The sequence below is a fragment of the Porites lutea genome, chromosome 1 (genome assembly GCF_958299795.1).
Source record: "Porites lutea chromosome 1, jaPorLute2.1, whole genome shotgun sequence".
NCBI classification, from domain to species: Eukaryota; Metazoa; Cnidaria; class Anthozoa; order Scleractinia; family Poritidae; genus Porites; species Porites lutea.
The window spans coordinates 53,780,941-53,796,779 of NC_133201.1; the positions used below are offsets into that span (position 1 = coordinate 53,780,941).

Sequence of the window (15,839 nt, forward strand, 5' to 3'; positions counted from 1 at the left end):
CTGGACGGCATTACCAGCCGGTCGAATCAGACGTTGTTGAGAGGAGAAAACGACTCGAAGCAATCGGATGAATAGGCCATTTGTACTAAGAGGTCATGTGACATCGTTTTTATGAAAATGAAAATTGTATGATTTTGCCTTCGAAAAACAATTAGTGGGTCATATCTTAAACAAAATAATACTGATTTGGTTTTTCAAACCCGCACCATTTTCTTAAAATGAGTAAGTTCCTAGCTGGTCACGTGACCAAAATGTGATTTTTAAAATTATGAATCACCTCTTTCTGAATGCAAATTTTGCACTTAAACTTCAAGGAAAATGTTGAAAAGATGATGTGGTAACGTTTACAGCACGTCTGAGCGTAACTATCAAACATTTGACAAGATGTAAGCAAAAAGTGGTTTTGGCTGCCATGTTGGAGGGCAAGAGTATGCCCTCCAACATGGCGGCCAATACAAATGATACTACTTTGTTGAAAAATCAAAGTGCCATAAAATATCTCCCTTAAATGCGTTCCCTCTCAAATTTCGGGTGTAAGATAACTTTTATGTGCTCTGTCAATTTTTGGCATCAACAAGATTCCAACTCATTGTTTAAACGCAGCACTAGTCACGTGACCTCTTAGTGCAAGTGGCCTATTTCAGTCTACATGCTCAAAACAATCGTTTGAATTTTGCGTTTCTTTAAAATAGTACAGTCTGTACATACAAGTTCGATATATTTTATCTCTATGCGAGTGGTATATCCCTGTCGCTAGTCTTCTATCCAATAATATCTTACTAGTACCTTGAAACCATTAAGCTTTGGAAAACATTTTCGCATCACTCTCCTAACAGTACTGCGAGTGAGATGCTGCTAAGGATTTATCAATCGGGCAGTTTATTTGAATGTATATATTTTTGACGCTTGCCTGCTGTATTTCGCAGACATCTGTAAACCTGGTTGGAACTATTTCAACGGCTTTTGCTATTTCACCAGTAAGACTTGTCAAAATTGGACCACAGCACTGGATAAATGCCGACAAGAGAATTCGGCTCTTGTTGATGTCCAAAATAACGAAGAAAATGTGTTTTTACAGCATCTACACAATGGAGCAAAGTCCTGGCTGGGATTGAATGATATTTTCACAGAGGGCTCCTTTACTTGGGCAGATCGTGGCACTGGGAACTTTACAGCTTGGGCTAAAAACCAACCGAACAATTTCCGGGATGAAGACTGTGTGCATACACTTGGTGTTGAATATAAATATGAATGGAATGACGTGAAATGCAGTGACTGTCATCAGTATACTTGTAAGAAAGGTAAGATGTGATGTATTAGTTTAGGAATGCACAAGATAGAAGAAAGTCTACTTAACAAAACGCATTTTGGTGTGTTAATCGTGATAAATATATAGTTTTTTTTTCATTTTGAACAGATCTGAATGAATGTAGTAGGGACAAGTATTACTGCGATCAGGTCGCCAGCTGCACAAATTATCGTGGTTCATTTACTTGCACTTGTGATCAAGGCTACTTTGGAGACGGCTTTGAGTGCGAGCTCAATTACGCAAGTATGGTCAGATATAAAATTGCAGCACTGCATGTTAATGATGAACAGCAAGATGATTTATGGTAACAGTGCTAGTGCTAGTGCTATAGTATCACGCTCTCTTATCGCGGAGCCGTTCTAATGTTTTCAATGACCATCATTCAGAAGCTTCTACTGCTTACATTCGACGTCTAAGTTTTCGAGTGTCTTTTTAGCGGAGCTCCACGCGCGCGTGTGGGCGGAGCCCCATAGCTAAGGAAATCTACCCATCCCAGAAAATTTGGTAATCACGTGACCGACCGACCGACCGACCGACCGTCCGTCCGCACCACAGGCATACCAATGTTTACTCTCACACTTTCTAGCTACTTTGGGAGCCCAGGAGAAAGCTGATTCCAGATCAATGTTGTCATCAATTGACAGCTGTCAAAACAGGGTATCCGCTGACCACTATCACCTGACCGTATCGCGGGCTCAGGTGTCGACCCATTTAAATGATCGCAGGCTCACGTTTATTTTTGTTTTAAATTCACGACAAATATGTTGTGTTTATGTCAGTATCGCCCCGCACTATTACGATTTTGATTTCAAACTGACCTCAGACGCAAAAATTCAGCCAGTTTTTTTTAAATACGGGCGGGAAGACCTTTTCTTACCATGATCACGTGTTGGTCACGCTCCACGTCCAATTTTTATGCTCTGATTGGTTAAAATTTGACAGGTGTGTTCATGCGTAAAATTTATGCAGCATCTTGAAAGTTGTTTACTTTGACAGCTGAAGCTGACAGAGTTTTGAGTCAACTTGTGATGTTTTTAACTGTCTTTTTCCACTGGATGCACAAAATGAAATACAGCTGCTATCAAGAGTGTTCTCTTATTCATGGCTGGTTTGTTTATTGGGTTTTTGTTGAAAAATGCGTCGCTTGTCAAAGCCGATAATCCGATTTCGGATGGCATCGTTTTTGTTTTTCACCTTGCTGGATGCGTACAAGAATTATAAAGGCTCAAGCGATCCTTGCCTTATTTGATAGTTTTCAGGAGCTGCATCTCGAAATATGGTAAGCCTGAGTAATTATTGTATTTAAATCTAATTTCATGGAGTCCAGCGGCGCAGTTTATGAAGCTAGTTTATGCACGTTTGTATTAAGATTTGACTGAGACACTGATCTGACCTCGTATGAGGTTTGATACAAGCTTAAGCTGACAGAACTTTAAAAAGCCTTAAGTTGATATTAATTCACTGTAAATAGAAAGAAAAAACTTTCCGAAGAATATTTAGTTATAATTTTGGCTGTAGAAAGAAAGCTTTGAACGATTTTCTTGTCGTGAGTTCATCTTTGAAAACAGCCAACACCGGGAAACCGGCGGCTTAAAACATAAACTTTAAGCTTACTAGTAAAGACTTGAGGATTCTTAGACACACTTAAATACCCATTTGTTTTCGTGAATGAAAATTGTTGTCTCTGTAAGTGTTCTATCGAATTATTTTTCTTTATTGATATTTGGTAGTCTCAAAATTGTAATTTTCATCGCTTTGCCGTTTGTTTTCAGCCGTTCATAAACATCGCTTGCAGGAGTACTCAAAATGCCAAGCGTATCAAACGCTTTTTTAGATTACACATCGTTATAAAACCGTTAATAAAAAATAGACTCAATGAATTCTCTATCACGTTGAAGCGTAACTCTTTTGAAATTTCTTCGCAGATTTGGCGCTTGTCAAAAGTTAGAACCGGCTGGCCGTATAGGTGATTTTGGAAATTTTTTGAACGGTTTCGCTAATTGAAAGTCCACGCGTGTTCGATGGTCCTGAATGTTGAATGAATGCAATTTGTCTTGCAAAATTGTGAAATACTGCATTTTGTACGAGGTCTGTATGGTAAAAGCAGCGCCTCATAGTACTCTTTCTCCTCAGATGTGGTGTATAAAAAAATTAAAAAGATTGGTTTGCACGCACCCAGATTTATTGGCAAGAATTTGTAAACTTGTCGAACGCAAAAAATTCGGTCTGATTTGTTTTCCAAGAATTTGTTTTCCACGCCTTATCTACTGTGATCAAGAGCCATCATTGCTCTTAAATGTGACCGAAGACTATTTTTTGGGTCTACATATAAGGCTATGTCAACTCGATACAAAATTTGTTTCACTCCAAAATCACTTAGCTTTTCCCTCAAAAGTCACATGAATGTGCCCTTAAGTTAACTGATTTGTGGAATACAAAACTATTGTTTGATTTAAGTTATAAATTTATCAATGGGAGCTTCGCTCCCAAACTCCCATTCTAAACGAGAGTAGCTGCGCAGGCGGCATGGTATCCTCCTCCTTCTTACGAGTATAAAGTTTGCTGTTAAATTCGTTGGCCTGGTTAATATTTTGCATATTCGGTCTTATTATTATCCCTAGTTTTAGACTGTTGTTGTGGGGGAAGTCATTCGAAAATTGATAATATTGCCTTGCAAGGTAAGAATTCGATTCACACTGAAAAAGGTTGTTTAAATTCCCGGGTCCGTGCGTTCACTTTCACTATTAACCACCGCCCGATTAGCTCAATTGGATAAGCGCCAGTCTGCCAACCGGGAGGCCGCCGACCAAGGGTCTTTAAATAACTGAGGAGAAATTGTTGCCCTTGAAAAGACATCTGCAAATGGTTAAACTTTTCAGTCTTCTCAGATAAGGACGATAAACCGTAGGCCCGTCTCATAACCGTTGCACTGATATTATTTTGGGGCGTTAAAGAACTCACGCTCTGTTCGTAAAGAGTAGGGGACGCATTCTCCGGTGTTGTAGTCTATCTCCCATGGTGGGCGGGACTGTTATGGGCCCTCGCTAATAAGCGCCGCGCGCTGTTGCGGTGACCATGCGAAGAATTAGTGAACCAAAGGAAATAAATTGGTGATAACTTTGTCTCTAACTTTTGTAGGCGGTTTGAAACAGTCTACTATTGTGGGGAATGATGCTAACTACTTGCAATATTTAAGCACCTGGCTCAAACCAGTTGCTCAGAGCAAATCTTCACGATGGAAGCGTTGTTGGCGGGCGTCCGTGGACGGTTGGGCTGACAATACTTTTCACAGCGGATGTGACAACAAAGGACCAACTGCAACAATCATAAGAGTCGGCGGGAAATACATATTTGGAGGCTACACCAGCCTCTCATGGGGTAATTCGTTTGGTATTTCTAAAACTGGGCATATTAGCATGTAAAATTGTCTAAGGAATTATTTGAAGTAGAAAATGTTATTACCACGAAGAGGACTAAAAAAACTGCATTCACGCTGTTTCAAACTTTGTCGGCCTTATTCCACTTCGGTCAATTCGCCAAATGGAGGTGAATTTTTCTGGGTTTAAAATCGAAAAATCTCTACCAAATATTAGAAAAAGAAAATCCTTCTTTTGTGTACACGTACCCTATAAAACTAAAATTGCGACGTTTTACGTCGTATTCGTGTTGCGAATTCGCCGACAATTACATTCTGTGCTGACGTATTTTCTTTCCAGAATTGTAAGTTCCTCTCTAAGTGTTTTTCATGCAAAGTATATTCCGCTCAAGTGCCGTTGTAGTTTAAAAAGTCAATAAAAATGACTAGAACGCGATTGCAATTCTTAAGTTCCTAAGGCTTCCCTTTCCGGCTCTTAGAACTAAAATGAAAACTGTATGTAAAAAGTGAAAGTTCGATGGGGAAAAATTACCACTTAGTAATCAAGTCTTTTGTTGTTATAGCTCACACAAAAAATAAACTGAGAGAGCATTTTGATCAAAGCTACGTATACTTATATCAACCTGAATAATAGCATGAAATCTTACTTTTCCTGGTTTTATCTCACCTATTGTAAGAGTCCAGTCGATGCCCAGGCACAACCACGATTTTAAATGTTTTTTTTTTTTTTATAACTATTTTAAGTTTTAAATGCTGTAGTCAATTACTTAAAGGTGATTTATGTAAATTCATGTTATATCTTTTAAATACATTTTGTATCCTTTTCATTTAGAATCTTATCGTATCTTTTAAGAGTTTATATTGTAGTTTGTAAGCAATTTTATCCTTATTTTTCATTTTAGTTTTACATTGTAATCATTTTTACAAGGCCCCTTCAAGAACTGAGTTCTAAGGATAGGATCAAGAGACCGACCGAATTGTTTGCTATATAAAGAGGTTTCAATTTATCGAGATTCTTTTCCATATATTCTACCATAATGGTTAGTTACATCAAGGAATTCGTCATACAGAGGTTCCACTCGGCTGTAGTAGAAAAAACAACTGAAAAATTCAAGCCTTTGTATCGGGGTGCCGCTAACTGAATTTTATTCTACAATTTATCGCTCTTTTCAATATTTTTGGCGTTTAACTTTTGAGATAAGTACCATTTTATAATTATTCCTTCAAAAGTAAACACTTTTCACGAGACTGATATCTTTGCTACTTTTAAGGGAGTTTAACTACCACTAGCAGTATCAGTATATTTTCTTGTCTGTATGAATTCGAATTTTTGAACGAAGTCTGTGCATTGACCATCCTTTTCATTTCTTAATTTCTCAACAGGTTACAGCTGCCAAGATCGATATGATTCCCAGGCATTCCTTTTCTCGCTGGCTAACAAGCCAGGATGGGCACCTGTGAAACTGCCTCAGACAGGAACATATAGTGCAAGTTATTACGGATACTCCATATACGACTGCTCGTCTTATGGACCTGTATTCGGGGGAGGTAAAGACATTTGCATTGTCGACTACGCGTCATCCAGTAGCAGTTCCAGTGCTAACCTTGGTTACACTTACAGCGCACCGAGTGGGTACAGCCTTGGAAGCACCTTTACCAGGACATTTCTGGCAGGCACTTATCAGTTTACTCCAGACGAAGTAGAAACATTTTACGAGACAACCTAAAAACTGTGACATCGTATTCAGCTTCAAACTTGACAGTCAATTAATATTACACTGATCAAGGCAGGATAATATTATATATATATATATATATATATATATATATATATATATATATATATATATAAACCAGGCAATAATAATAATAAAAAACATTTTAATTTGTTAATTTGATATTGAGGCCTGTAAGTTGCAGTACAAAACTTATACCACCTTATTAAACTGATCTTTAATATAACCAAATGTTCTTATTTCATTTCAAACATTTCTCCTCGTCTGATTTGCAAAATATACACCTTTGGCGTTTTTTTATATCGAGCTGTCTAGTCAAATTTGGAATGTTAAGCCTACATTATTTTGCACTTTTCGTTTTATGTTTTACCTGCATGGTTTTCTTGACCATGAAAGACTATTGAATTGATATTTGGTAACCACTGGTGCGAGCGCTAGGTCAATATGATGATATTCCTTACTGTGGTGCTACGGCTGAAACTCTGTTCAAATTTGAACAGGGGCACCTAAGGTCAATTTTCGGAAAATATCTGTTCGGAAGACGATTTGAGATCTAGCATTTTCGGAACATTTGTTGTAAAATTTCTTGCTTGAATGCCTCTCCTAGGATTCTCAAACATCTAAAAAATGGCTTAATTGCCCACTTTTAACGGATTTTGACTTTAAAAAGCTAGGTCACCTAGAATTTTCGGCAGCCTTTTTTCTGAAATTTTCGAAAAGGTAAGTTTTTATCCCTATAATTTTCGGATCACTAGACTTTCAGCTAGGAAATCCAAACAGGTGAAAAATTTTTAGGGGATAAAAAAAAGCCTGTATCTACCGTTTAAATAGTGAAATACGTTTAACAATGCCATGTTTAAGTGCTTTTGAACTATATTCTCGTTGGGTGCCCCTGTTTGACGGAGCAACCGTTTTGCTGGCTCAAACCAACAAGGCAGAGCGGCACGTTGAAGATCACGAGGATTATGGAGGAAATCACTTCTAGCAGCTATAAGCTTTAAGAGGCTGCTGGGAAATGGTAGACTCGGTAGTCCCAAATAAAAAAATATATATATGCCTCGTAAATACGTGCAGACTTATTGAGTCGCAAATCTGTCTGTTCTTTTATTTAGGGGTAAATAACCTGTACTTCACTAAACTCAAATCAAGAGTCACTCTTTATCGTAACGCTAGAGGGAAAAGAACGCTCGTTGAACGTGAAGTCGGATTTACTCGAGCTCTGATCATATATTATGTCACGATCACGCAAGCCACCGTCTCAAGAAAGTCTTCTCACGCGGTTTCAAATACAGTAGAACCGGCCCAGTAACTCGAACTCCGAAGGGAAACGACAAACAGTTCGAGTTACAACTGGAGTTACGGCTAGGGCTCGAAACTGATAGTTACTGATTTCAGCAGTACAAAACTAACTTATTTCATCAGAAACGGTAAAATGATTAACCATTTTTAGTGATAAAACGTGATCTTTAGTGTTGACTAGTCTTATTTTTAGTGTTTTTACCATTAAACAACAAGAAGAACTAGTTAATGGGATGGCATCTGAGTGGAGTTACAAGAACCAGAATTCGAGTTTTCGGGGGTATATTTTAGTGGCTTTTTGATAAAGGGAAAGGAAATGTAGTTTGAGTCAGAGGGGAATTCGAGTATCCGAGTTTGAGTTAACCGAGTAAAAATGAATGAAAAGTGGGATGAAATCCGAGGAAAATTGGACTTAGTTCTAGTGAGCCGGGAGTTCGAGCTATCCGAATTCGGGATATCGGGGTTCTACTCTACAAATAAATGTAAAAAAAACTTGTGAAATTAATCGTGCAAACATCTTTTGCAGAAAACTTTAAAGCAGAAGGAAGCGTGATCTTCCAAAACATCTTTTCTTCGATGGCCGACTCTCGTGATGTAGTATCGGTATTGCCATGCAGCCCGACTGATAAAAGCAAGTAGAATCTTTGTGGCTGTGAGAAAAAGGCTAATCGAGAGTGAGAAATCAAGAAACCTATCTTTGTGGCTTTTTTATTCTCATCGTAGTCGAGCCTGCAGCGTTAAAAAAAGGCGCTGCTTTGGCAAATTGATTGGAGCCAAAAAAGGGTACACTTTTCAGTTTAATTTATTTCTTTTAGTCATTCTGCATATATTACTTACATTCCGCATAATTATGTCATTCCGCAAGCCATGCCACATGCCATTCCGCAAACTCATTCCATCTTTTACCCTCACCGTAGGTCAAATGAGGGATAAAACCTTTGAAGCAGATGGTCTAATTCTGACAGAGTATAACTCTGACTCCTTCCTTAACGATCTCAGTATAAAGAGACATTGGTTAACTTTAATTAGCTTATGCCCTACGTGTAGTAAATCGGCATTGGTGGAAAGTTACACCACGAATGGAGAGCGTTCTGGTTTGCGAAATACCTGACACGAGAGGAAAAACTTGCATACAAGGCCTTTCGTCTTTGAAGGGAAGTTGAACAATTTTTTTGATGGCAGCCATTTGTAATGCGGCAATCAGCCAAAACAAAATTAAGTAAAAAGTAAGCTCCTCAGTCGACTGGTGTGACCATTTTTGGTCAACTGCCTGCTGTATGTCATTAGCGGCCCAGGTGGCTTCAAGAAATGCGCAATGGCACGAAGTTAGACTGCATCTCATTACAGGGACACCTTATGACTTGATGCTGCAAAATAACTGTTACAAGGAGCAAATTGATACTACCTCGAATTCTCTAAAGCTCCAGAAAGGCTAAAAATTTCAGAATAATTGTTAAACTCGCCTAAGATATGCGGAGTCTTTTTTACTAACTTTCTTACGTTTTTCAGAGATTTTTGTCAGTCTATATTTTATTTCCAAGATATCGTGATTATTGTTACAAAAAAAAGTCTTCTGACATTTTCGGTATAACAAGACGTCGCTTATGAAAGGACTGTTACTCCATGTCCTCAAACTTAGTCTTCCGCACCCATCAGGATAACCATCTAAAACGTTCGAGACGACCAAAGTACTGTTAAGACATCGGAACAGATCAAAAGTTTTAAGGGCAGCTTCAAATTAACCAAACAGGCTTCTAAATCAAAGAGAAAAACATCTCAGACACTTCTGACGAATTTAAAAACAAAAATGGTCGTCGGGTACCCATGTGTCATCACTGATTAACACCTGAAAGCTGTGCAAGATCTATCTGTCGATTGGTACCAGGGGAATGTTACTTTGAAGGAGCTCTAAATGTGTTTGAAAAAAAATGTTGTAAGATTACAAGGACTGCAAAACAGTAAAAGCAATCACTTTTTTATGCCTCGGGCTGTTCCATACCCGGATGATACAGCTTTTTAAAGGTAATTGTAGAGGTTATAGATGAAACCTGTGAAGATGATTTTGCGCTAAAAACAAAATCATCAATTACCGTACTAGTCAAATGTTCCGTATACGGATTAAGGTTTTGTGCTGCAAATAACCACACCGAAGAGAGACTAAGGGTAAAAAACTGTTTTTTCACGTATTTTCCAGAAGTATGTCAGTTCTTCATCAGTAATAAATTAGTAACAGTGAAACCCCGCTAATGCGACCACCGTTGGGCCATAAAATCCTGGTCGCATTAACGGGGTTCCACGTTTGGGTCGAAAGAATATGTCCGTGTAAACAAGGTGGTCGTATAAATAGAGTGATCGTAAACCGAGGTTCCACTATAGTGCTTGCTACTGTGCTGCTACCGATTATAGCGGAGCTCCCGCGCGCGCAGCGCGCGCAGCGGAGCACCATGGGTAACAAAATTTGGTAAACTATCCATCCGAGAAAATTTGGTTATGACGTTGCGTACGCCCACCCGTACACACACCTCATGTAAGTCGATGGCAAATGTCACAATAGATCTTGGACAACTTGACTAGCCTTTCAGTTTTGTAAGCCATCCGTATGAGTACGATTAGATTGACAGCTGTTAAAAACAGACATCCGCTGACAATTATCACATGACCATCTCGCGGGCTCAGATCAAAGACCAGTCGTTTTGCCCCTACATATAAACTGATATAATATGTCACACTTACCAATTCAACATAAAAACGAAACTTCCCCAGGCTAGGCTGTCAGTCGGCTGACAGTCGTTTAAAGTTATATTGGCAAGCCAAATTAAGGTCAATTGACAGCTGTCAAAATGGGATATGTGCAGACCACTATCAGAAAACTAATAACTTGGGCTCAGGTTCCCTCAGGTACACGATCTGTCATTTTCCACTACAAGCCGGACGGATATGTCTTACTCACACTGTTAATTCGAATATTCGCCATTCTAATGAAGGTTAATTGACAGCTGTCAAACTAGAGTATACGCTGACCATCATCACCTGACTGTATCGCGGGCTAATTTTTCTATCCATTGAGGTCACCCATAGCTTAGAAAATCCAGCCATCCTAGAAAATTCGGCAATCACGTGACCGTACATCGACCACCCGACCTTCCGTCCATCCGCACCACAGGCATACCAATGTTTAATCTCACACTTTCTAGCTAGTTTGGGAGCCTGCAACCTGATATTGTACATCCATTTTTTGATTAATGGACAGCTGTCAAAATAGTGTTTCTGCTGACCAGTATCGCCTGACCGTATCGCGGGCTCAGGTATCGACCCACTGAGTTCGATTGTTTTTTGAAGTAATCCGCTGACAAGTTGCTACGTTTCAAATGATCGCAGGCTCAAGTTCAATTTTTTTAAAATGCATATAAAATAAGTCGTGTTCATGAGCCGCTCTTTTAAAATTTTGATTTCGAACTGACCTCGGACGCGAAAATTCAACCGGCTTTTACATGCAGGGAAGGCAATCGTTTTTGACTTTTCTCATTGTCACGCGTTGATCACGCTCTACGTCCAATTTTTATGTTCTGATTGGTCAAAATTTGACAGGTGAGTTCATGCGGAAAATTTATGCAGCGTCTGGAAACTTGTTTACTTTGACAGCTGAAGCTGACAGAGTTTTGTGTCAACTTGTGATGTTTTTAACTGTCTTTTTCCACTTGCTGTACAAAATGAAATACAGCTGCTATCAAGATTGTTCTGTAATTCATGGCTGGTTTGTTTATTGCGCTTTTTGTTGACAAATGCACCGCTTGTCAAAGTCATTGGAAATCCGATTTCGGGTGGCATCGTTTTCAAAAATGAGCCTACTCACTTGCCCTTGCTTGAGGCGTAAGAGGGTTGAAAAGTCTCAAGCGATTCTGGAACACTTGATGACCTTCAGAAGCAGCATCTCGACTGCTAAGCCTGAGCAATTATTGTCTTTTATGTTTAAAAATCCTTTAGACGTCTTTTGACCGCAAATTCAAAGAAAAGGTTCCGAAGAATATTTAGTTATGATTTTGGCTGTAAACAGAAAGCTCTGAGCGATTTTCTTGCCTCGAGTTCATCTTGAAAAAGAGCAAACACCGGGAAGCCGGCTTAAAACATAAATAAGCTTTATGTGCTTACCTGACTCCTGATTTTCAGAGACACTTTACTCTCAATACTTGTCTTCGTGAATGGAAATTATTGTCTCTGTATATGTTTCACCGAATTTTATTTATTTTATTGATTGTTAGTAGTCCCTCTCGCAATTTTTATCGCTGCACCGGTTGTTTCGAGTCGAACATTAACATCGCATGCAGGAATACTCAAAACGCCGCGCGTAAATAATCACTAGCTTTTAAAGATTACACATAACAAGACCATAAACAGTTTTACAAATAAAGGGAAATAAAACCTAAACATAACAAAATCTCTATCATGTTGAAGCGTACATGGTAACTCTTTTAATCGCACTGCAAATTTGGTGCCTGTCAAAAGTGAGAACCCGTCCGGCTGGCCGAAAAGGTGATTTTGGGAATTTTTTTCATCGTTTTCACTAAAAGCCCATAATTATTAAACTGCATATCAAATAGGACCAGATTTTTCATTATGGAATTCTCTTCATGAAAACGTTTTATGATGTGGTCAATGCTATAATTTGTGCAAAGGAAAGGCGTGCTTTGATCACAGGTAACCCAGGCTCACTGTTAGTGCCACGTTCGGATTTCATAACATGGTTAAATATAGAGAACATATGGGGCGAAGTTTAGGTCTGGAAATTTGCTAGAAACTGGAAATAAAAATCGATGAAACTTATCATGTGGCAAGTTGTTGTTGTCCTTAATGTGTACACGAAGTTTCGGGAAAAATAGTCTGCTTCACCGTTCCTTCATAGTATTATATTTCGGGGTTGTCCAATTATTAGTCTCTCAAACGGAAAAATGTTGGAGAGACTGATGAATGCCACATTATGATGCAACAGCTAATGCCACAATACACTTTCCAGGCCTAATCTACTGTGATCGAACATGATTGCTATTTTTGGGTGTACAAATAAGACTACTAAATCAATGTAAAGTTTGTTTCACTCCTGGACTGTCAAATTATTTTTCTCTAAAATCACTTAGCCTTTGCCTCAAAAGTCACATGAATGTGCCCTGATCTGTGGATTGCAAGTTTATTGATTGATTTAAATTATGAATTTATTAACGGGAGCTTCGCTTTTAGCCCTGGCTAAATCTATATATTATTAAAATATTTTTTGCGGAGCTCACGCGCGCGAATCGAAGCGTGCGCAGCGAAGCATCATGGGGTAAGAAAATCTATCCATCCCAGAAAAAGATCACGTAACATTTCTTTCCATGAGTTGCATTTCTAACGTCTTCGTGAAATTCCTCCTTCGTTGGCATTAACAAATATGAGTTTAACAGATGGTCGAAGATGGTCGGCTCAGATGCATAAAATTCACTTCGCACGAGTGCTTCGCTGCACGTGCTATGCTTGGTAAAACAAGTGATGTCACGGACATGCGTAGTACGTTATTCAGCCCTGTCTAAGTGACGCAAAGAGAAGAAACTGGAAAATGTGCATGTTGCTGTCAGGGTAAAACTTTTTTATTGAGCTATTTGTTCGCTGGACTGTACCGAGAACTCCATACATGGCTACTCTCGTGTGTTTGTGGTGTGTGTGTTTTGATTTGACGTCCAGTCGATTCCAACATTTCCACTTCATTTGTGACTTTAAAACAACGCGAAAGTAGCTTCTGCAGCAGTAATTTCGCACCCTGAGGGAATTGCTCATTAAAGATGAAATATATCCAAGGATTAATTCCACTGTTAAAGCATATCAGAAACCAGCCAAGGAACAGAAAGTTCCAAGAGCAGGCAGTTTTTAATCCAGAGAAACAAGCCATCGTTCCAAAAATCAACGGAAAACGACAAACGATTAGCACAGCAACAACAGTGACAAGCATTGTTAATATCTTGCGGTTCATCTGTTCCCGTCGATGTTGATTTGACGGGAGTTGGTTGCCGGGTCCTATGGTGTGTTTCAGTCTGAATCCAATCGCAGCGTAGATGATGATGATAGCAATGATAGGCAGTAATACTAACACAGGGTAGCAGAATAATAACTAAATGATAACGTAACCAATGATTCCAAAATTGAAGGTACAAACATGGAAGTCCGGCTGGAATTCGACTAAAGTGGTCATTTTGAATAACGGCACCGTGAACCCGACCGCAAAAATCCAAATGACGCCAATCAGAAACCGGGCGATACGAAGAGTTATTAATATCTTGAGTGGATAAAACACTAGGAAGAAACGATCCAACGCAGTCACAAGCAAACTTTCAGTGGAGACTAAGACTGACATTTGACCAATAAACTGAGATAAACGGTAAAGAAGCTCGCCTGCGACTCCCGTGATAAGCCACTGGTGGTTATATGCAGTGTCGACAATGCTGACGGGAACAGCATATATAAACAGTGAGCGGAACATCAGCACAGGCCATGTTAAAGATGAAGTAATTACTTGGTGTCCTCATTCTTTGATTAGCGTTTTTGTACACGACCGCGATTAACAAAGCGTTGCCTGGCATAGACAACAACTGGAGAAAAACGAATGCAGTGATTTTGATTCCCTTTTGAAAGTTGCCTTCCTGTAACAATTCTCCTATATTTAAGGCTCTTGTGCTGTTAACAGATTCGCTAGAAGAGAAGGGCATTTCGAAGCGCTTACATTAACCAAAAATTCAGATTTTTTCCTTCACAAGGTAACGAGCAGTTTTGTTTCCGCTTTGAAGCTTACCTCAACTTCACGCGTTTCAAGAGACTATCATGAACTGAGCTTGAAGTGACCGTTTGATGTTTTTTTTTTTTCTTATTTGGCCATCTGCTTTCGGAGGAGTGGTCAATAACACGCATTTTCATTAAAACCTAAACTCTGCTTTTATCCTGTTTGTCTCAATCGCCAATATTTGCTTAGTGTACCTTATTTCACCTGCCTTGTCTCTCAAGCTTACCCGTAATGTCAATTTGTCACTTTTTAAGAAAGCAATGCAATTAATGAAACTTCCGCCAAGAGAGATCATTTATCATGTTAATCTCACTACAGTAATTTAGACTTTCAATTAATGACGTCGATAACTTTGAAAACGTAAAATAAAAGCTATAAGAGTCTAGAAATAAATAAATTTTATCTGAAGGGTTGTTTAGATTTTAACAAAAATACAGAAGTTTCGATTTCACAAAATTACTTTAATTTACATTTTAATCTAGGACTCTTACGTAAACCTCGTAAACATAATTTCCGTCTGCGTATTTATCAAAAAGGGGATTTGACTTTCATTCTGTCCGCGAAAATACATTTTCGGTGTTTATTTTAAAACGTTTTTACCTCACAGTTATATAGGTAAAATAATAGAACAACATGAAACCTTTTTTTGGGCGGTTCTCGCTGTCTGATGCACGAAATTTTCTAACCCACTGTGATTCAGATCTAATTTTAAAATTAGACTGAAGGTAAGAGAATCTGAACGAGAGGCGACAAGTAAAACAAGAATCTTGACAAAGGGGGCGTTCCAATACAGTAAAAACCCACGTATAAGAACCTATAGTTTAAGAACCTGTTAGGTTAAAATTTTCATTAACCCCCGTTTCATAAGAACCTATTTAGCCCAAAAGATTTTTATTTTACCAGACGACGATCAAATAGTATCCCATGATGCACCTCGTTGCATGTTATATTATCACAGTAGTTATCTGTGCTGATTGCTAGTGCCCCTATCAAATTAAGAACGTATTTAATAACCCACGTAGCCTAAACTCCCACTAAATACCATTCCTATAAGAACCTATTTAGGTTTAGTTGGAAAAATCGATTTTCTTATAGGTAGGTTTTTACTGTATCCTCAAGGTTCGAGATCTGAGAGTCTGTCTCTGACACGGGATTTGTATAGAATTTCATTAATCTCAAGTTCCAAAATAGCATGAACTTCTTGTACAGTTAAATACCGATAGTAACGACACCCCTCCCCCTTCGCGAAAGAAGTAACCTTCCGAAAGTAGCGAAAAACTTTCGCAGGTGTTAGCGAATGCCAAAAGTAATGACCCC

The 15,839-nt window shown here is 38.8% G+C and overlaps 2 protein-coding genes and 1 pseudogene across 2 annotated transcripts in view; 2 read left to right on the top strand and 1 right to left on the bottom strand.

Moving 5' to 3' along the window:
• LOC140921542 (uncharacterized) overlaps positions 1–15,839 on the top strand; it is a 471,050-nt gene that overhangs the window by 408,941 nt on the left and 46,270 nt on the right. The gene's annotated exons all lie outside the window — the stretch shown is intronic.
• The window catches only part of LOC140921648 (uncharacterized), a 216,262-nt gene that overhangs the window by 22,045 nt on the left and 178,378 nt on the right, over positions 1–15,839 (top strand). Inside the window, exons 13-16 of the mRNA XM_073371657.1 lie at positions 927–1,301; positions 1,418–1,552; positions 4,448–4,699; positions 6,069–6,484. Of these exons, the coding sequence (XP_073227758.1) occupies positions 927–1,301; positions 1,418–1,552; positions 4,448–4,699; positions 6,069–6,412 (1,106 nt within the window). The 3' untranslated portion in view covers positions 6,413–6,484. The remainder of the gene's footprint in view (positions 1–926; positions 1,302–1,417; positions 1,553–4,447; positions 4,700–6,068; positions 6,485–15,839) is intronic.
• LOC140949357 (neuropeptide receptor 22-like) lies at positions 13,347–14,451 on the bottom strand (annotated as a pseudogene).